Source organism: Giraffa tippelskirchi, chromosome 13 (assembly GCF_054371585.1).
Source record: "Giraffa tippelskirchi isolate mGirTip1 chromosome 13, T2T-mGirTip1v1.2.pri, whole genome shotgun sequence".
NCBI lineage: Eukaryota > Metazoa > Chordata > Mammalia > Artiodactyla > Giraffidae > Giraffa > Giraffa tippelskirchi.
In genome coordinates, this window is record NC_137287.1 from 40,505,802 (window position 1) to 40,525,908 (window position 20,107).

At 62.7% G+C, this 20,107-nt stretch overlaps 4 protein-coding genes across 5 annotated transcripts in view; 3 read left to right on the forward strand and 1 right to left on the reverse strand.

Annotated features, from left to right (window-relative positions):
• The first annotated feature begins 23 nt into the window (after positions 1 to 23).
• On the forward strand, positions 24 to 7,905 carry CCDC154 (coiled-coil domain containing 154). Of its 2 annotated transcripts, XM_081555672.1 has the most exons (16): positions 24 to 240; positions 358 to 768; positions 857 to 1,046; positions 1,185 to 1,231; positions 1,520 to 1,615; positions 2,063 to 2,186; positions 3,654 to 3,755; positions 3,828 to 3,956; positions 4,270 to 4,394; positions 4,689 to 4,815; positions 4,894 to 5,035; positions 6,176 to 6,248; positions 6,618 to 6,735; positions 7,138 to 7,224; positions 7,485 to 7,653; positions 7,759 to 7,905. In XM_081555672.1, exons 2-15 carry the CDS (start codon positions 398 to 400, stop codon positions 7,623 to 7,625), a joined length of 1,872 nt encoding a protein of 623 aa, XP_081411798.1. In that variant the 5' UTR covers positions 24 to 240; positions 358 to 397; the 3' UTR covers positions 7,626 to 7,653; positions 7,759 to 7,905. The 2 variants fall into 2 exon arrangements, 1 of the variants encoding a protein (XP_081411798.1); XR_014072840.1 differs by lacking the exon at positions 6,618 to 6,735 and having other exon boundaries at positions 4,894 to 5,031; positions 6,172 to 6,248.
• A 606-nt stretch (positions 7,906 to 8,511) lies between these two features.
• PERCC1 (proline and glutamate rich with coiled coil 1) lies at positions 8,512 to 9,626 on the reverse strand. The gene has a single exon (XM_081555673.1). The coding sequence runs from the start codon at positions 9,529 to 9,531 to the stop codon at positions 8,512 to 8,514; it is 1,020 nt and encodes a 339-aa protein (XP_081411799.1). The 5' UTR covers positions 9,532 to 9,626.
• Positions 9,627 to 17,619: 7,993 nt separating this feature from the next.
• UNKL (unk like zinc finger) overlaps positions 17,620 to 20,107 on the forward strand; it is a 40,851-nt gene continuing 38,363 nt past the window's right edge. The window contains exon 1 of the mRNA XM_081555685.1: positions 17,620 to 17,923. The gene's annotated coding sequence lies outside the window, so the exon portion shown is untranslated. The remainder of the gene's footprint in view (positions 17,924 to 20,107) is intronic.
• Positions 18,481 to 19,456, forward strand: UQCC4 (ubiquinol-cytochrome c reductase complex assembly factor 4). The gene is made up of 2 exons (XM_081555697.1): positions 18,481 to 18,557; positions 18,634 to 19,456. Exons 1-2 carry the CDS (start codon positions 18,526 to 18,528, stop codon positions 19,007 to 19,009), a joined length of 408 nt encoding a protein of 135 aa, XP_081411823.1. The 5' UTR covers positions 18,481 to 18,525; the 3' UTR covers positions 19,010 to 19,456.

Sequence of the window (20,107 nt, forward strand, 5' to 3'; positions counted from 1 at the left end):
GAGCCCCACTGCCCTCCAACCTTGGTTTTGTCCTGGAAGGAGGGATGTGAGGGCAGGGCGTCCTCTTCGCACCCCACATGCTCCCCCGACCCCGGAGCTTCCGGCTCTGACTCCCTACTGTCCCCCCGCCCCTCCCCCCACCCCCCGGTCCTGCTCTGGGCCTGCTCTGGGCCGCTGCGGGGCCCGAGACCCAGGCCTCCTGGCAGCAGGCAGACCACAAGCGGGGCTGCAGGTGAAGCTGTGAGTTGCAGAGCTTCTGGGCCCCGTGGGACCCCCAGCTCCCCTCACAGCCCAGGCCGCCCTCTGGGACTGGCAGGCACCGTCCCACTTCTGCTGGCCAACGCTGTGTGTCCTCAGGCGGGGCCTGGACCTGTCTGAGCCTGGGCTTCCTGTGTGGATGGCGAGAGCCGAACCCTCCCTGGGCCTCGCTGTGCGGCCCAGCGGGATGAGCCACAGTGAGCGCACCGGGTGCCCGCAGCAGGGTCTGGGGTCCACCTGGGAGCAGCTCCCCCATCAGCCCCAAAGGCGAACCCCAAGGCACCTTCTCATAGAGCAGACAGACAGCAGCCCCTCGTCCAAGGCCTTGCCGCCCTCCCAACTGAGCACCATCGCCCCAGAGGACCTGGGGCTCCTGGAGGAAGAGCTGGCCAGCCCCGAGCCCCTGAGTCTGGGGGAGGTCTCGGAGAAGGATGTGTGCAGCTGCCTGCCGTCCGATGCCTCCAACCCAGAGCAGGGCACCCCGAAGCACTGGGAACAGCTGGAGCAGTGGTGAGCCCCTGGGGCAGGTGGGGGAGCCTCACGGTCAGTACCACTGCCCCACACAGACGGCTAACTCGGCCTGCTCCTCGCCCCCCAGGGTGGCCGACCTGCAGGCCGAGGTGGCGTTCCTGCAGGGACACAGGGCCCGCTGCGAGCGTGCCACGCTGAGCCTGCTGCGGGAGCTGCTGCAGGTGCGGGCCTGCCTGCAGCTGCAGGACGCAGAGCTGAAGAGGCTGCAGCTGGAGGCACAGCAGGCAGCTCCGGCTCCCGAGAAGGAGGCCGTCCAGGTGGGGCGTGTCCCGAGGCCTGGGGACAGCCCCTCCCCAGACTCTGAGCCCCACTCAGCCCAGGTTCAGCACCCCGACAACCCCCGGGGTCCAGCTCCGAGGCCTTGGCTGCACTCAGCCTGCATCTCTGCCTCACAGCTCCCCGGGCCGCAGCAGCAGAACCAGATGCAGGCTCTGGACAACAGGTATCCCCCCCCGTACCCCCCACTCATGGAGCAGGCCTGGGGGAGGGAGGGGGGTTTGGGGGAATCAGCCGGTGCTGCCCGGCCAGCACGGGCACCAGCCCTGGGCTTTGGTTCTCTCCAACATGGCATCTTGCTCAGGTTAGCAAATCCGTCCACGGCTCTGCTCCAGAAGGCCTGGTTTCTGGAGCCCGGGAGCCCGGGAAGGGGGCTGAGGCTTGGCCAGGCCCCCACCCCAAAGGCTGCCCAGCCTGCTCCTGGCCCCAGGCGGAGGTGCCTCTTGTGTGCCAGGCTGGTGGAAGTCCGGGAGGCCCTGACCCAGATCCGGAGGAAGCAGGCGCTCCAGGACTCAGAGCGGAAGGGCGCCGAGCAGGAGGCCAGTCTCAGGTGGGTTCCTCGGGAGGCGGTCTCTGGACCCACTGAGTGGTCGTGGGGGCATCACATGGCAGGGCAGGCGTGCCCCCGCCCTGGGTGCCAAGCTGCTGGTTGACCAGAGGCCTCAGAACCCATGTGGACCCTCTGTGGGGAAAAAAGGCTCAAGCCCGGGGTCCCCACGCTGCCCCTCCCCCATCAGCACACTCAACAGGGTGCCCAGCTCTCACCATCCTGGGGTGGGGGTGCGGGGGGAACACGTGCTGGGCTTCTGGCCTCTCGGGAGCATTTACCCTGGTGGGGTTGGATCCCCTGCTCTGCCAGCCCGTGGATCAGTCTCCGCCCCCCAGATACAGGCTTAGGCCTGAGAAGGACTCGGTGTCCAGGCCCCCACAGCATTCCTGGGGCCCCGAAGGCCCTCCAGCCGGCTGGGCTGCCGTCACCTGCAGCCATTGCCCCTAGGCTGTCCGAGCTGACTGGGAAGCTGCAGCAGGAGGAGCGGGACCGTGAGGTGGCTTGCAGGGCCTTGCAGAAGAGCCAGGAGGAGGCGGCCCAGAAGGTGGACCACGAGGTGACCAGGATGCAGGTACCCACGAGGACCAGGCCGGGCCCTGGCATCTGAGCAGCCGACAAGCTGCCAGTGAGCTGGTCCATGCTGGATTCCTCCCAGCCAGCATCTCCTCCGTCGGCGGGCTCTTCCTTTTCCCGGCTCTTTTTTTGGTTCTGTCCATGTGTTTGGACTTGGGCCAACCCCCAAGACCTACGCTGTCCACCCTGGTGGCCAGTGGCCACAGGGGTCTCTCTGTGTCGGTTCCTTGGTCACACGAGCCAGGCCGCAATGCCCTGTGGCCGCCTGTGGCCGGTGCCTACCGCTACGGCCACGAGAAGGAGCACGTCCTCCACCACAGAAAGTCCATCATGAGTGCCTCCCCATCCCGAGGGACCAGCACCTGGATCAGGAAACAGAAGTTCGTATGCTGAGGCCCTTCCCCACGCTCCACCCCTGCATGTGGACACACATATCCTGGTGGGCCCACTGCTGGGCCAGTGCGCGGGGCCTAGAAGGTGGGGCTGGGGCCGTGCGCCTCTGGCCCAGCCTCTGCAGCTCTGCAAACAGAGACCAGGCCCCACGCCGCGTCCCCAGCTGCTGCCCGCATAGCTCAGCCACCCTGCTGCCTGCCGCCCCGCCACAGCCCTGTGGGAAGGTGGTTTGCCGGCTCCATCGAGAGGCAGGCACTACTGGCAGCATCGGGGCCCAGGGTTCCCCATGCCCGGCTGGCCCGCTGCTCCCCTAGTGTGCCCCGGGGCACTGAGCAGTCTCCTCGGCCCGTGGTCATCTGTCTACTGTTGGCCCACGGCTGCTCGGGCGCAGGAGCCATGAAGCTGGAGGGTTGTGACAGAGGCCCTGGGCCCATTGACCCAAATGTCTGCCTCCTGATTCTTTACAGAAGCAACCGAGCCTGGCTGTGGGTCAGACTGCGTGGGGTGGGGAGGCTCGCGGGGGCTCAGGGCACACCTGCTCTGGACTGGGGGCGGCCCTCTGGCCTTAAAAGGAGAGGGTGCCTTGTGCCTATGGGTGTGTGAGGAGGGGCCTGCACCCAGACCCCTGGCAAGGCAGGAAGGGAGCGATGGAGGGAGAAAGGGGAAGGGCCTCCTCCCTGGGCCTGGGGGCTAGGGCAGGCAGTGTGCGAGCGAACGTGTGTATGTGTGTGTGTACACGTGTGTGCGTGTGTGTGCCCGTGCTCATATGGACACCAAACTCCTGGCAGGGGTGGGATCGGTGGCTGGTCTGCCATGTCCCTTGGCCTGGGGGCCTGGGGGTCAGTGTGAGCTTGGCCTGGAGACCCTTCACAGCCCTTGAGGACCAGGGACCTGCCTGCCCTCCTGCTGTCCTCTGGAGGGTGTGATGGGCCCGGCCCTGCAGGCGCAGGGACCAGGGCTGCCTCCAACAGAGAAGGCTGGGCAGAGCACACTGTGGTACTGTGGGCGAGGGGGCAGGCATGGGGGATGCCCACGGCACGCCACATGGCGACCACGTGGACCCCGCCCGCAGGCCCAGATGACCAAGCTGGGGGAGGAGATGAGCCTCCGCTTCCTCAAGAGGGAGGCCAGGCTGTGTGGCTTCCTGCAGAAGAGCTTCCTGGCCCTGGAGAAGGTGGGCACCTGCAGGGGTTGGGGGGCGGCTGCACCCCCCACGCCCCGGGCTCATGGCCACTGGCTGCTGCAGAGGATGAAGGCCTTGGAGAGCACGTGGCTGCGGGCAGAGAGCGCCCTGCGGGAGGAGCTGGAGGGCAGGTGGCGGCAGCTGCAGGAGCTGGACACAGAGCGCGTGCAGGCCCTGCAGGGGCAGTGCCAGGTGGGGGAGGGGCAGTGCCAGGGGAAAGGGCGGTGCCGGTGGGGGAGGGGCGGTGCTGGTGGGGGAGGGGCGGTGCCTAGTGGAGGGGTGGTGCCTGGTGGGGGAGGGGTGGTGCCAGTGGAGGGCAGTGCCAGGTGGAGAGGCGGTGCTAGATGGGGGGATGTTGCCAGGCAGCAGGGAGGCGTGGTCCTGGGTGTGGGGGAAGGACAGTGCCAGGTGGGCGAGAGGGTGGCCAGGTGGGTGGCACCGCACGTGTGCACCCTGTGGGGGCAGTGCCAGGCGGGCAGCGTGCCAGGCCCCCTCTGCCCAGCAGCAGGAAGAGTGCCACCTCCTGGAGCAGTGCCGGGGCCTGGACAAGGCCGTGGTCCAGCTGACCGAGTTCGTGCAGCAGAACCAGGTGTTGCTCAACCGCGTCCTGCTGGCCGAGCAGAAGGCCTGGTGGGTGTCTGAGCAGGCCCTCGGGCAGGGCGGGCGTCCTCCTGGCATGGTGCCCCAGGGCAGATGAGCGGCCTTGTAGTGGGGGCTCCCCTCAACACCCGAGCCTGTCCCTCGCAGGGTGCTCTGAGTGGTAGTGGTGGACACAGCCCAGACTAGTGGCCCCTGGGATGACACCCATCATCTTGTCCCTGGGGCCTCCTGGAAGGTTCTGAAGCCAGTGGCCCTGGTCCAATGCCCGGGGTGGGGGCCGGCCTTGGCTGAGGGTCAGTCTCTCTCAGTGGCACCCACCCTCAGGGACGCCAAGGGGCAGTTGGAGGACAGCCGGGCTGGGGAGCTGGCCACCTACCTGCAGGAGAACCTGGAGGCCATGCAGCTGGCCGGTGAGCTGGCTCAGCGGGAGACGCATGGCGCCCTGGAGCTGGTGAGGTGGCCGGGCGGGGCGCAGGCTCGCAGGGTCCCCCTTCCGGGCGGATGGCACACTCAGCCCCGCCCCCTGCAGCTCCAAGAGAAGAGCCAGGCCCTGGAGGTGTCCGTGGCTGAGCTGGTCAGGCAGTTGAAGGACCTGAGTGACCACTTCCTGGCCCTGAGCTGGCGGCTGGACCTGCAGGAGCAGACGCTGAGCATGCGGCTGCAGGAGGCAAGTGTCCCAGACAGGAGGGGCCCTGCCGCCCTGGCAACTGGCCCCACGGCCCCGGGCCCAGACTGCACGGGGCTCCACAGAGCGGCCAGCGGAGCAGCCTCCTCCCTGGGGTTCTTTGTCTTCTTTTTCTAACAGCTTTATTGAGGTTCAGAGCACACGCCACACGGTCCACCTTTTCAGAGTGTGTAATTCCGTGGTTCTTTGTGCGTTCAGAGCTGTACAACCACTACTACGGTCACTTCTAGAACCTTTCCTTCCCCTCTGAAGGAAACCCCGTGTGTCTGCAGACACTCCCCCTCCCCAGCCCCAGGCAAGCACTGGTCTGCTTCCTATCTGTGGATCTGCTCGCTCTGGACATTTCTCATAAATGGGACCGGACACCTCGTGGCCTCTGTGAGCGCCCCTCACTGAGCGTCACGTGTCCGGGGTCCATCTGTGCTGGGTGTCAGCACGTGACTCCTTTGCTTGGCTGGGATATCTCACCGTGGACAGACCACAGCTTATCCATCTGTCAGCTGATGGACACTGAGCTGCTGCCCTTTTGATGCCCTCAGTCCTGCCGTGAACACACGTGTGCACACCCTTTACACACCCTTTGGCGGTGGGGCGGGCTGCCTGTTTTCAGTCCTTGTCTGCACTGGCTTGTGGGCCACTGGGGCGGGGAACCGGACCTGGCCGCGTTACGGATGTGCTCTGCTCAGCCTGGGGCCCTGCCTGGAGTTTCAGGCCCGCCATGTGCCAGGCCAGGCTGTGTCCAGTCAGCGTGGACCTGCTTGGACCTGAGCCCGGTGCCCCATGCCCTCTAGGAGCTCTGCTGTGTGGGGGTGACCGTGTCGGGTCTGGCTCCGTGTCCGTCTGTCCGCCCGTCCCCCCCTCCTCCGTGTCCGTCTCTCCGCCCGCCCCCCTCCCCCACATTAGGCTCCAGCCCTCACTGGTACCCCCCGCAGACACAAAATGAGCAGGAAGTTGCAGAGCAGCGTGGCGGGAAGGCCTGACGCGGTGTCGGGAGGAGGTGGAGGTGCACCTGCGGGAGGTGCAGGAGCGCGCTGACCGCCTGCTGCTGCAGGTGGCTGAGGGCCAGGCGGCCTCCCCTTCCGCTGTGCCCACACTTAGCTGTCCGCCCGCTCCACGTTTCAGATAGAGGCTGTCGCCGACAAGTGCGTGCTTCACAAGAGCGACTTGGACCTCAAGATCTCTGCCGAGGCCACAGCCAGGTGAGCCTGGCTCCATCCCGGCCGGCAGGGCCTTCGGGGCGGGGCTGTCCCCCCACCCTGGCCCCCAGGCAAGGCACAGTCGTCTTAGCACCACCTGCAGCTCCCAGGCCTCCTGACGGTGGGCGTCCTCCCCACACCCCTGCCCCTGTGGCTGCCCTGAGCCCTCCCCAGCCCCACCTGGCCCAGCTTTGGGCTTGGGTCTTGCTAGGGGCTGCCTTCCCCCTGTCACCTACTGGGGACCCCCCAGTGCCCACCAGAGGGGTGGCAAGGCTGAGCACCCCTGCCTGCCCAGGGCCTCCTCCCTCTGCCGCCCTGCCTGCCCCCTGCGTGCCCTCCCAGAGCCCAGCACCCCCACCTCTGTGCCCACAGAGAGCTGGCGATCAAGGCCATGAGGCAGGAGCTGGCTGCCCTGCTGTCCTCCATGCAGCTGCTCAGAGAGGGCAACCCTGGGCGCAAGATCGCTGAGATCCAGGGCAAGCTGGCCACGGTACCCTGGGCTGGCACACTTGGCGGGGGCAGGGGCCACGCAGACCTCTCCTGACCAGGGAGGCTCAGATCCAGGACACCACCTGGGGGGTCAGGGTAAGGCTCTGGAACCAGCCGTCCTGCTGCTGGCTCTGCATACCTCAGCCTCTGAAAGTATCAGTGGGGGCTCCCACGTGGACCCCCAGATGCTGGGGTACGTCCACGGTCACAGGGGAGAGAGCAGCCCTGAGAACTAGCCAAGTCCCGCCTTGTCACTGGGCAGAGTGATGCTCCTGGCTCCCACCCAAGGGGCCAGGACCCTCTTGTGGGAGACCACCTCCTGCCCCGAGTGGCTGGGGTGGGGCCACCCCCCAGGGGTGCAGACTCCCTGAGTCTGTGGCCACGAATGGGGGGCCGTGTTTAGTTTCAGAACCAAATGATGAAACTGGAAACCAGCATCCAGGACAACAAGACCATCCAGCATCTCAAGTTTAATACAGAAACAAAGCTGGTGAGAGGTGGCCCCCAAGCTGGGCGCTCCCGCCCCCCAGGCCTGCAGGTGGCCGCCCGTGCCTTCCTTTGTGCAGGGCCTGATGCCCCACTGCCCTCGCCACCCCCAGCCTGGCCACCCCCTAGCTCTCCTCTCTGCGCACCCGTCTGTCTGCGTGTCTGGCCCAAGCTGCGTTTCCTGGCAGATAAGGCCCGGGTTTGTCCAGAGGGAGATAATTCCTGCTGGCGGGCCCCCGTCTGGTCCAACTCCTGCGTCCACAGCTCGCAGAGGAGATGGCCACCCTGCGGGAGAGTGTGCTGCGCCTGTGGAGCGAGGAGGGCCCCCGGGCTCCGGGCTCATGTCCCTTGGCTGGCAGCCGTTCTTCATCAAGGATGTGGCCCCCAACGACGGGGTCCCCGTGAACCGCTGGGGCGTGTATCAAGCCGTGAGGTGGGCAGCAGGAGCCGCCTTCCAGAGCCCCTTCAGGTCCGGGTTCGGGGAGGCTGCAGGGCAGGGGATGGAGGTGGGCCCCGGGCCTGAGCAGTGTCTTGGCAGATGGCTACAGTGGAAGGCGGTTCTCATGAACCTGGCAGCCTGGTAGACGCCCAGGAGCACGGCCTTGGAGAAGCCTCTTGGCCAGAAGCCTGCCCGCCAACTCTTGTCCCTGCCCGTTCCCCAGAAATAAACGTGCCTGCCCCATTACTGTGAGAGTCTGGAGTTCCCTCCTAGGGGCAGTCAGGAGGCCCCGGGCAGAGAAATGACCAAGAGGATCTTTCTGAGACTCCCAGAACCCCTGTTCCAGCCAGAGCCACCGAGCCCAGGCCCCACGGCTCCCCAGGGCCTCCTGCCCACAGCACTGCACCCCCTAGGGCCTTAGCTCCGCACTGAGACGGCCCCCTCTTCCCACCCCACCAGAAAGCCCTCGGCCCAGGCCCGCCACGGGCACTGCAAAGAGGGGCCGCCCTGGGGCCAGCCAGGAGGGCAGTGCAGAGGGCAGCCCTACACCGCTGGCTGGAACCTCGGGGGCTGGCCTGGGGAACATGGGAACATGGGACTCGCCCACAGCATGTGGACTTGAGCTCCCACCTCCGAGGGGCTGCAGCTCCCGCCCCGCCCTCCCTCCTGTGGGCAGAGCCCCTGGGCAGGCCCGGCCTACCCCTGCCCTGGCCTGGGGAGCCCCCACCTGAGCTGATCCAAGTCCTGGTGGCCGCCGTGGCTGGGGGTCCCCTGACTCCTTCCAGTTCAGCAGGAAGTCGAGTCCGGATGCCTGGTGCCCTCGGCTCACCCCCACTGACCCTCAAGCGATCACTAGGCCTCGGCCAGCTGCACCCCCTCCAGGCCCAGGGCCCCCGCGCCCAGCAGCTCGGACCCGGCCTCTGCCGACCAGCTGGCCAGCAGGTCGCTGAAGTCGGGTGTGCCTGGGTGCAACAGGCCCAAGGGGCTGGGCGCCGGTTCCCTCCAGAAGGATGGGGGCAGCTTCCTCTGGGTCATGGGGGTGATGTGGCCATACTTGCGCTCCAGCCTGAGTCGCCGGCCGCCTGCCGCCCGGGGCCCCGAGCACTGCCGCAGTCCATAGTCAAAGAGCTCAGCCAGGGGCCCCAGCAGCAGCGGCCTGTCCCCGCCAAGGCCTGGCCTGCGCGCCTGCCCCTCGGGGCACCCCGGGGAGCAGCCCCTTGGCTCAGTGGCCTCACAGTCTTCTGGGGGGGCGCCATGGGCCGGGTGCACCAGGTCAGCACAGGAGAGCTCCCTGGCAGAGCTGCTGGCTGGGTGGCCGTCAGCGTAAATGTCGCAGGCGTCGGGGTCCTGCCTCTGGTCCTTGCGGCCGAAATACCGCTGGATGTCGTTGCTGATGAGCTCCGAGAACCGCAGCAGCTGCAGCGGCGTCTCTGGGCCGCTGGGGTCCAGGAGGGGCACTTCAGGGGCCCAGCCTGGGCTGCAGGGGGCCAGGCTGTGGCCCTCTGGCCCCTCAGCCTCCAGCTCCTCCTCCCCCTCCTCCTCGGAAGTGTCTGGGGGCTCTGGGGTCGGGGGTGGGAAGAGCCGGAGGGCCGGCAGGGGCAGCTGGAAGTCACAGAGCGGCCGGATGACCCCCGCAGCCATCTCCTCGCAGAGCGTCGGGACAGCGGGCGCCGGCTGTGGAGGGAGGCAGAGAGGGGACAGGGTAGCAGTCGGGGCCCCCGGCCCGCCTAGGGGAACAGCCACTGCAGGCTTGGGGCAGGCGCCGAGCTCAGGGACAGCTGACGTCTGGGGAGAGATGTGGTGGCCCCACGGGCGGGTGGGCATGGCGGGAGGGGGCATGCAGGCTGCGGTCACCCCGAGGGGCGGGTTCATCCTGCCCTGGGGGTGGGGGGCTGACGACAGTGTGGCTGAAACAGTGCCTCAGAGATGGGAGCGGACCGGGTTGGGGGGCGGGCAGGGAGCCAGCCGGGCTGGGCTGCAGGCGGGTTTGGGGTCGGGAGAGCAGAGCACTGTCCCAGCACAGGGTTGCTGTGGCTCCTGACACACAGGCTGGTTGACATGGTGTCTGCCCCGGTGCGGGGCGGGGGCAGGGGACCCCTTTCGTGCCCCTCACAAGTGTCTGTGGTTGGCAGGGTCCTCCCATCCCTGAGGTGCCAGTGCTGAGCCCGGGAGGCCGGGCCTGGCCGCCTTGACCTAGCTGCTCTGTCTCTTGAAGTCTGGGGGCTTCAGGGGCCGTGAGGGTGACTCGGGGTGGGGGGAGCCTTTGGGGGAGGGCAGACCCATTTCTCCACCCCCACCATCCCAGGCTTCCCTGTGCGCTCTGTTGGGTGGAGGGGGGTCATCTCGAGTGTCCCTAGCCTGAGGCTAGGCATGGGGAGGTGGTGCAGGCAAGACCGGAGAGTCAATGACAGGTTGGAGGCCAAGCAGGGCTGCAGGCGGGGTGGGGGTCGCAGGGAGCTGATTCTGAATGCGGGAGACCCCTACCCCAGACAGACCCAGCTCCTCTGCTGCAGGGAGGCAGGCGGGCCAGCCCTTGGCCAAGAGGCCTCCTGGTGGGCGCCCTGGCAGGGGGCATGAAGAAAGGGAAGAGGGTTCGGAGAGGAAGGGGTCCCAGCTTCAGGAACCACGCCGTGCTTGGGGGAGGGGCGAGGAGTCGGAGTCAGGAGAGCTCCCCTCCCCCGCCCAGTTCTGGGGTCTCTCTTCCCTGCCTGGGCGTCCCGTGGCCCCAGCGTTGGGGTATGGATGGCCGCTGGTGGGGAACAGAGCCTCGGGTGTCCTCTCTCCCCCTGGCCTGGGCTTGTCCTCGATGACCGAGCCCTCCTCACCCTGCTGGTGACCCCTCCTAGTGGGTGGGTGGTCTGCAGAGACCACCTGGGCAGAGGAGCCCACAGCCTTCTGCCTCCCATGCCCGCCCGCCACCCAGCCTGGCTCCTACCTGCCACGGCCTGCAGCTCCCACTGGGCAGGTCCACCTCCACCTGGGCTCAAGCGTTTATAGCCAAGCTCCATGGCCGGCCAGGCCGGCAAATATTTGATGACTGCATTGTCATCGCAGACTGGGCAAATAGAGCCCGTTTGCTTTAGCGCCCGGCAACCAGGGCCCGGCGGGGGGAGCCTCAGCCTGCCCAGGGACGGTGGAGTGTTTGCCGCTCGCCCAGCTGGCTCACACCCGGCCGAGGCCCCTTATCTCAGCCACTGATTGGGGCCCAGACCCAGCCTTGTCAAATAGGCGGAAAATTAAATTTCATGCTATTTTGACTTCTGGAGTAGCCTTCTCTAGAGGACATCCCGCCTCTGCAGCGTCCTGGGTGAGCAGGCTCTGGGCCAGCAGCAGCCCTGAAAACCCGGGAGGGCCGGGGACCAGTAGCCAGGCCGCTCCTGCCACCTCCCACCGCTCCAGAACTGCAGGTGCGTTTGCAGCAAACCCTGAGGAACCCCCGCCACCCCCAGGGCTTCATCCCCGACACCTCTTTCTCTGGCATCTGGGCCCTCCTCCAAGCGACTTGGTAGCCCCTCCAGCCCCGGGGGTCCCACCTGGGGCATCCTCACTGCGTCTCCCTGGCAGTTACAGTCGACACTCTGAGCAGGACCCCAGAAGGCCTGGACCCCGCCAACCCCCGCCCAGGAGCTAGGCCCGGACCCCAGCATCTCCCCGGGCTGTCCTCCCTGCTGCACTTGCATCCAGGGCCGCCAACCAGTTCCCAGCAAACCGGGGGGCTGAGAAGAGCTGGGGGAGCCTCTCACAGCCCTGGAGGCCAGAAGCCCAAAGTGAAAGGTCCTGCCCAAGGCTCTAGCGGGGAGTCCACCTGCCCCGGCTCCCCTCTGGTGTCTAGTGTCGCCTGTGATCCCAGGCTCCCAGCCTCTGCTCATCACAGGGCCACCCCACCCCACCCACAGTGTCATGTCCCGAGTTTCCCTGCTCTTTCGAGAACACCTGTCCTGGGACTGAGGGCCACTCCAGCCCTCTGACCTCACCCTGACTTGATGTCACCCCCACTGACCCTCCTTCCATGTGAGATTCCCTTCTGAGGTTCATGTGGACACGGTTTGGGGGACACTGTTCTGCCTCGTCACCCACCATGCGTGGGCGTAGCTGGGTGCTTTCCTCCCGGACATCAGCCCCAGTGCTGGCTGGGGGTCTCCCAAAGCCGCCGCTGCTCAGGGGCCAAGTTCTGAGCAAAGGACAACAGCCCCTCCCAGCCTGGCATATGGCTGGCCCCCGGGCCCCACAGTCACTCACGATCCGAGATCTCCCTCCGGCTGTGGGCCTCACCTGTCCACCCCCTCCCTGGGCACTTCAGCTCCAGGCTCCACCGCCCCCTCCAAGGGGGCTGCTCCCCCCCATCCCACGGGGGTCCTAGTGGGCACTGTGGGGGGACTTGCCCCGCTGAAAGCTGCCAATCACTTCTCCGCCACCTGGAGGGCCCAAAGCCTGCCGTCAGGACCGGCTTCAGGGTAGTGACAGGAAATGCAAGTTCTACCCTAGGGACGTGACCCGCCCCACGGGGGCCTTCGCAGCAGCCAAAGGAAGCTGGGGCTTGGTGTCCAGTGGCTCCCCAAGGTGGCTGGGACCCCAGGGTCCCTCTCTGCCCAGACACAGCCCCAAGGAGCTCCCTCCGTGACCCACCCAGGACCCAGGCCCGGACCCCAGCTGCAGTGCCCGCTGCTGCCTGTTGGGAACAGCCAAGGCCCGGGCCTGGGAAGGGGCTGGAGTCCAGCCGGGCGACTGGGTCAGCCCCGCAGGGTGGTGAGGGCAGTGCAATCTGGGTGGAGGCCCCAGGAGGGCCTGTGGGTCAGTCTCCAGCCCTCGCCTGTGCCAGGCCCCTGGCTGGAGGGGCTGGGCTGAGGAAGATGAAGTGCAGCCCTGCCCTGGAGAAGGTCCTGCAGTGTGGCCAGAGGGGGGCTTCAAGAAGGAGGTGGTCTGCGGGCGCTGAGGGGGCAGGGGCTCCCCCAGCTGAGCGGGGGGAGTGAAGGTGCTCCAGCAGAGGGGACGGCCTGGCACGGACCCAGGGAGCCAGGAGCCAGCACCCCCGTGGTCAGCTGAGTGACGGCCCCAAGGATGCCCACTCCCTCACCCCGGGAACAGCCATCATCTCACTTGGCATAGGGACCCAGCAGGGCTGACTGAGCGGAGGACCCTGAGATGGGAGGTGGCCTTGGGTTACCCCACGGGCCGTGATTCACAGAGCGAAGGCAGAGGGTCCAAGCGCGGGGTGAGGGGACACAGGGCGACAGAAGCAGAGGGTCCCTGCTGGCTTTGCATGGGGGAGGGGCCTGAAGCCAAGGAATGGAGTGGCCTCCAAGCCCCCTGACCCTTGGGGGCTGTGAGTGGGGCGGGGGCCAAGGCTGGAGGCTGAGCACACGCCATGGCATCGGCTCCCAGCCAGCCCCCGCTCGTGGGCGGTGTGCGGCCTTCACAGCTCTGTGCCCACCCGCCCCCACCTCTGCTCTCAGGCCTCGGCCCCCGGGAGACAGGCTCTGCTTTTCCAAAGGTGGTGGCCCTGCCTGTCCCCACGCACCCTGTATTGATCTTCCCAGGGAAAATCAATAGGTCCAATATGTCAGCTCTCAAGTGGCGCTACAGTAAATTACTCTCGCCATCGGGCACACCAGGCGGCAGCCTCCCCCTCATTAGTGGAGCATTAGGCCCGTGTGAGGTTGCTCTGTGTGCTTTGAGATAATGAAGGCTGAGGTGTTGGTTTATGCCTGGGGGGGGGGCATTGCTGCCAGTGTGGGGCACCTGTCACCCAGCGCCCTGCCGAGATTGCTGAGGTCAGGAAGGGGAGGGTCCTGGAGACGCTCTGGGGGTGGCCCTGGGCGGATCTCATTGTGGATTTTCCTATTGGGGCTCCCCCGCATCGGAGAGTCAAGCAAACCTCAGCATTTGGGGCTGCTGTCACCCTCCGGCCGGAGGGGACACACGTCTCGCTGAACAAGTGGGTTTCGGCAGGGAGAGCTCACGGCCTGCAGGGAGAGCTCACGGCCTGCAGTGCAGGTGTCTCAGGAAGCGGGCCTTAACAGAGGGCTCTGGGTTCAGCAGCGCAGGTGGGGGCTGTGCTCTGGGGACTGTGAGTCTCCAGGGGCTACTGTAACAAAGGATCACTGACGGGGGGGGTGGGGTGGGGTGGGGGGGGTGCGGTTTAAAACAACAGAGAGTTCCTTTCTCACAGTTCCGGAGGCCAGATATCTGAAACCATGAAGGCTCTAAGGAAGAAACCCTTCCAGGCCTTTCTTTAAGCTTCTGGTGCAGCCGGGATCCTCCCAGCTCCTCAGCTCTTGGCTCCATCACTCCAGTCTCTGCCCGCCTCTTGGCATGGCCTTCTCCCCATGTATCTCTGGGTCTTTTCACCTCTTATAACGACACCATTTAGGGCCCACCCTATCCCATATGACATGCATATGTGGATGCTAAGTTGCTTCAGTCATGTCCGACTCTTTGCGACCCCAGGGACTGTAGCCCACCAGGCTCCTCTGCCCATGGGATTCTCCAGACAATAATACTGGGGTGGGTAGCCATTCCCTTCTCCAGGGGATCTTCCTGACCCAGGAATCGAACCCGCATCTCTTACATCTCCTGCATGGGCAGGCGGGTTCTTTACTAGTGCCACCTGGGAAACCCCATCCAATATGACATAGTTTTAACTAATTACATCCACAAAGACCTTTCCAAATAGGGATCACGTGGTGGGCTCCAGGGGGACAGAATTTGGAAGAACATTGTTCAGTCCAGTGTAGCATCACTTAAAAGCTGTATTTCTTTTTAGCTGCGCTGGGTCTCTGTTGTGGTACACAGGCTCCTCACAGCTTACAGGCTTCCTCTCGCTGCGAGTGAGGATGACTCTTCATCACGGTGCTCGGGCTTCTCCTTGCGGTGGCTTCTCTTGATGTGGAGCACAGGCTCTAGAGTGCATGGGCTCAGTAGTTGCCTCCCAACATGTATGAGCTTAGTTCCCGGCCAGGGTTTGAACCCACATCTCCTGCATTAGAAGGCGGATTCTTAACCACAGAACCACCAGGGGAGTCCCTAGTATAGTGTCTTAATACATCTTGTCCAGAAGGAGGACAGCCATGGCTGGTGAATGACCAGTTCAGTTCAGTTCAGTCGCTCAGTCGTGTCCGACTCTTTGTGACCCCATGAATCGCAGCACGCCAGGCCTCCCTGTCCATCACCAACTCCCGGAGTTTACCCAAACCCATGTCCATCGAGTTGGTGATACCACACAACCATCTCATCCTCTGTCGTCCCCTTCTCCTCCTACCCCCAATCCTTCCCAGCATCAGGGTCTTTTCCAATGAGTCAACTCTTCGCATGAGGTGGCCAAAGTATTGGAGTTTCAGCTTCAACATCAGTCCTTCCAATGAACACCCAGGACTCATCTCCTTTAGGATGGACTGGTTGGATCTCCTTGCAGTCCAAGGGACTCTCAAGAGTCTTCTCCAACACCACAGTTCAAAAGCATCAATTCTTCGGCACTCAGCTTTCTTCACCATCCAACTCTCACATCCATGCATGACCACTGGAAAAACCATAGCCTCGACTAGATGGACCTTTGTTGGCAAAGTAATGTCTCTGCTTTTCAATATGCTATCTAGGTTGGTCATAACCTTCCTTCCAAGGAGTAAGCGTCTTTTAATTTCATGGCTGCAATCACTATCAGCAGTGATTTTGGAGCCCAAAAAAATAAAGTCTGACACTGTTTCCACTGTTTCCCCATCTATCTGCCATGAAGTGATGGGACCAGGTGCCATGATCTTAGTTTTCTGAATGTTGAGCTTTAAGCCAACTTTTTCACTCTCCTCTTTCACTTTCATCAAGAGGCTCTCTAGTTCTTCTTCACTTTCTGCCATAAGGGTGGTGTCATCTGCATATCTGAGGTTATTGATATTTCTCCCAGCAATCTTGATTCCAGCTTGTGTTTCTTCCAGCCCAGCATTTCTCATGATGTACTCTGCATATAAGTTAAATAAGCAGGGTGACAATATACAGCCTTGACGTACTCCTTTTCCTATTTGGAACCAGTCTGTTGTTCCATGTCCAGTTCTACCTGTTACTTCCTGACCTGCATATAGGTTTCTCAAGAGACAGGTCAGATGGTCTGGTATTCCCATCTTTTTCAGAATTTGCCACAGTTTATTGTGATCTACACAGTCAAAGGCTTTGGCATAGTCAATAAAGCAGAAATAGATGTTTTTCTGGAATTCTCTCGCTTTTTCAATGATCCAGCGGATGTTGGCAATTTGATCTCTGGTTCCTCTGCCTTTTCTAAAACCAGCTTGAACATCTGGAATTTCACGGTTCATGTATTGCTGAAGCCTGGCTTGGAGAATTTTGAGTGTTACTTTACTAGCGTGTGAGATGAGTGCAATTGTGCGGTAGTTTGAGTATTCTTTGGCATTGCCTTTCTTTCTCCCATTAGCCAGGAAGCGTGTATTTGGTCTTTTTGTGAGGTTTGGGCCATGTCCATGTCTTGTCTGTGTTCAGACGTGATTGTCTGGAGCCACCGCGGTCATGGAGTGCCCTGGTCCAACATGGATGTTCTCTGAAGTTGTTTCTGTCCCTTGGGAGAGCCCAGCTCTGAGCCCCAGGCCAGCTCCCAGAGATCAGGGCCTGCTGACTCTACCGGACCCATGTCCTTTGCATCATGCCTTCACATAGAATGGAGACCCGGCCAGCAGGACTTGGGTACAGAGAACCTGTGGATTTGCTAAATCTTTGTCGTGGCCTGCACTGCTCCTCCTGGACCCTGACCTCAGAGCACCCTTGGATCCTGGCGGCCATAAGGGAACATCCATTGCTTCAGGATGGAAGGACATTTCCACGTTGTCCCGTTGTCAGCATTAACAGCAGCCCCGAGGCCTGCCGAGGCCTCCCAGGCAGAGCTCCAGTCCTGGAAGCAGCCGTGAAGGACAGGAGATGCCCATTTTACAGCTGAGGAAGCATAAGCTCAAGGGGCACCTGTCCAGGTGTCTAATTTCTGTCACGCATCCAAGGCAGTCGTCAGGACAGACAGTTTTAGTGATACTTTAGAGGCTGCCTTGCCTGGGGGTGGGGTCCCAGCCCCCCCCACCCCTGCCCTTGACCCCCCCAGCTCTGGGCCCCCTCTGCTGGCCCAGGGCAGCTTGTGCCCAGATGGCCAAAAGCAGACCAACCAAGTGGTTGCATCAGCTGCAGTCAGCAGCTCCACCCCTAACCTCAGGGTCCTCCTGAGGTTACCTCCTCAGGTTATCTTCACCTCCTCCAGGAAGCCCTACAGGCTGCACACCAGAATGATTGTGGTCCATCCTCCTGCCTATAGCAGGTGTTCCTGGGGTTCCCTGTGGCTGAACTGGTTCAGGAGTGACTCTGGGTGGGGTTCTGGGGTGGAATAGGTGGGGCGGAACCCAGTGAGGAGGACGTGAGCACACAGGCGCCTCTGTTGACACAGCAGCTCTGAACACAGCCCTGGGTTTGAAGCTGAGCCGCCACCAGGGGTTCAGAGTTGGGCTTTTCCAGGTGGTGAGACTTCCCAGGTGCTGCTGAGTTAAGAACACCTCCAGTCCGCCACCCTTGCTCAAGTGTCTCCAGTGTTCCTGGGGTGTGGTTGGATCCCCAAGGCTGGTGCTTCTCCCACCAGAAAGCAGGTGCTGGATATGCTCGAGGCAAAGGTGCTGAACCAGGGAAGCGGCAAATTACAGCTGCCAACCAAAGACTGTCACTCGCCACCTGGTTCTGCAAAAATGAAGTCACTAGCCACCGCAGTCGCTGGGCTTCAACACACCCGGAAAGGAGTTCAGGGAAAACTGACCAAAAAAAAAAAAAAGCACCCTCTCATGTTGTGCTTTTTGTTTTTCAAATGTCACAGCTCACAAAGTGGCCTCGTAATCTGATTTTGTCACCAAGTGCCCCCTCAAGCCCACCCCAGCACATTCCCACATCGCCACAGAGTCTGTTGTGACGCCTGGGTCCTCCTATGTGGTCTCCAGACAGGACGGCTCAGCTGACCCAGCGCCAGTTTGCCTTGAAGGCAGAAGGTTCCAGTAGCTTCTCTATGGAGCCGACTGGGGAGCAGGGTAGACAGGGAATCCCGGGACAGCTCGGGGCTGCCTCTCCCGACCTGACTCCTGCATGTGGATGGGAAGGTCCCCGAGAAGCACGCTGTAGCCTCCATCCACAACAACGGCGCTCTGGGCCCTGCGCAGGTGGTCCCGCTGGCCTGAAGAGGGAGACGTGCCCGAGTGCCCGCCGGCTCCCCGGGGAGGGCCACGGGCGTGCCCTGGTGTCGTGGGTAAGGGCCCGCGGCCCTGCGGCTGAGCAGTGCGCCTGCCCCGCAGGGCGGATGGTGTATATGCGGCGACGGCTACGCAGCTCGGAGCCCGCAGAGCGCGAGGGCTGGGTAGGGGCCCGCGGCCCCGGGGCCTGGGACACTAGTCGACGGGACGTGGCTGAAGTCCCACGAAGAGAGCAAGACAGAGGCGCAAGGCCGGGGGAAGAGGCGTCCGGGGCTGCGCCGGCACGGCGGGAGGGGTGCGTAGTGTGGGCAGTTATCGGGGAGACCCGCGCTGAGGCGAGCTCGTCGGAGGACACGCTAACGCCCCGTCCCTGCCGACTGGCCTCAAGCCTGGGGCGCAAACCCAGGGCGAGGAAGGCTAGTGCCGCCCTGGGCCGGCCGCGAACTACATTTCCCGGCATACCCGCGCGCCCGGCCGGGGGCGGGCTTGCGACGGAAGAGGCCGCGGGAGGATATGAGTCATTTCCGCTGCGAGAGCGGGGACCCACGTTCTGTAGTCGTGCACGGAGGCCCGGAACAGCACCCAACTTCCGGCTTCGCGCGACGGAAGTGACAGAATTGCGGCGCGCGGTGGCGCCGAGCGCGGAGCCGGGGTTGCGATGAGCCGCGTTGTGTCCGCGCCGGCGGCCCGGTGAGCTGCGCGGGGTCTCGGCGGGACCTCGGGCGGAAGGGGCGGGCGCGCGCGCTCACTGTTTTCTCTCTTCCAGGGCGCTCCGTGCGCTGAGGCTCGTGCGCTGGGCTTCCCGAAGCCCGCCTCCGCCGCCCAGCGGCCGGGCTCGAGCCCAGCTCGCGGCCGAGGGCGACGAAAAGGATGATCCTCATCGCCCTCTTCGGTTTTCTTCCAGCAGAGCCGCGCCGCTCCGCTGGACAGTGAAGCAGTCCATGGGAACCGGGCAGCAGCGGCCCTGGTGGGTGGTGCTGCCCTTCAGCCTGTCCCTCATGGCTCTGGTCATTTGGTGCTTCTTTAGGCAGGAGACCAGCGCGGACCGGTGGTTGAGACGGATGTTGCTGGAAGAGGTACCAGAGCCCAGCGACGCTTCTGAAGAGCCTGGAGCTCCGGTGGCCCACGGGGCGAGGACTTAATGGGGTGCCAGGAGCGAAGCAACAGACCTCCGCCCTTAGGCTTTGGCGTCGCGTTTGGCCGGTTTTGTCTCGGTTATTACGCGCGTCCTGAGACTGAGGGACTTGAATGACGCACCTGGCCAAGCTGACCCCTTGAAGGCGACGCAGGATGTCAGCATATCGGAACCGGCTCCTTGTCTGATGCTCGTTTCCCATCGAATACGTCGGAAAGCTTTCTCAGGTCCACGGAAAAGGTTTTGGTCGCAGCATGTGCTGTTGGATTTGTGGTGTCTTTGTACATTATCATGTTTACAAAGCAGCGTAGTGACACCTGTAGCCCAGTGTGATCCACTTTCTGAGACAGAGTGACTGGCAGAAGAGTTAAACATTTTATCTTACAGTGTACTGTGATGTGTATAAATTGATGTTAGTTTCACAAACAATAAAATTTTAAGTTGGTAATGTGAAGTTAAGCCAATTTTTTTTTTTAGCACTTCATTTTAAAAAAGGGAGCCTTCTAGTCATTTCAATTCCTTTAGTTTTGGGGCTTTTTTCCCCCACAATAGGAGCTGAGGAAAGAAACCTAAATGTAGCTGATGGAATATGATCAAACAATACCAGAAATAATGAGCTTTCTCAGCTCTCTGTACATTTTTATTTTTAGCAAGGCAATAAATTACTGAGTAGAGTAAAACTGGTAAACATTTTTATTGACAACTTACAGTATTTTGGGTATGTAAATGATTATGTTTCTCAAAGTACTGCTTAGTAGGAAAGGTGCTTAATTCTGGATTAAATACAGGATGCATAAAGGGATGATTCTATTTACTTACCATTTTAGTAGAATGTTTTATCTTGACTTCTTTGGTGCCAAAGTTAACTGGAAATTTCTCTCACTCGGATTGAAGACCACTGACTATGGCAGTGTAGCGGCTTCTTCCAAGGCCTCTGCAGAAGTGCTCTAAGTGGCTGGCCTGCCTTGGTAAATTACACTTGTTAGGGAGGAGCAACTGAGTCAAGTATATTCATTTGTTTAAAGATGGAGAGACCAAGATTTGAAAAGATTGGCCTAATCATAGCTCAGGCTACATCCTCAGTCCCACTTGTAGCAGAGAATTA

Excerpts from the sequence above, each read along its gene's own strand:
- CCDC154 (XM_081555672.1), top strand. The coding sequence starts at position 398 with ATGGCGAGAGCCGAACCCTCCCTGGGCCTCGCTGTGCGGCCCAGCGGG. Across the intron at positions 1,047-1,184 it reads CCGAGAAGGAGGCCGTCCAG|CTCCCCGGGCCGCAGCAGCA; the intron begins GTGGGGCGTGTC and ends TCTGCCTCACAG. Across the intron at positions 1,232-1,519 it reads ATGCAGGCTCTGGACAACAG|GCTGGTGGAAGTCCGGGAGG; the intron begins GTATCCCCCCCC and ends CTTGTGTGCCAG.
- PERCC1 (XM_081555673.1), bottom strand. The coding sequence starts at position 9,531 with ATGAACCCGCCCCTCGGGGTGACCGCAGCCTGCATGCCCCCTCCCGCC.
- UQCC4 (XM_081555697.1), top strand. The coding sequence starts at position 18,526 with ATGAGCCGCGTTGTGTCCGCGCCGGCGGCCCG. Across the intron at positions 18,558-18,633 it reads GTGTCCGCGCCGGCGGCCCG|GGCGCTCCGTGCGCTGAGGC; the intron begins GTGAGCTGCGCG and ends TCTCTCTTCCAG.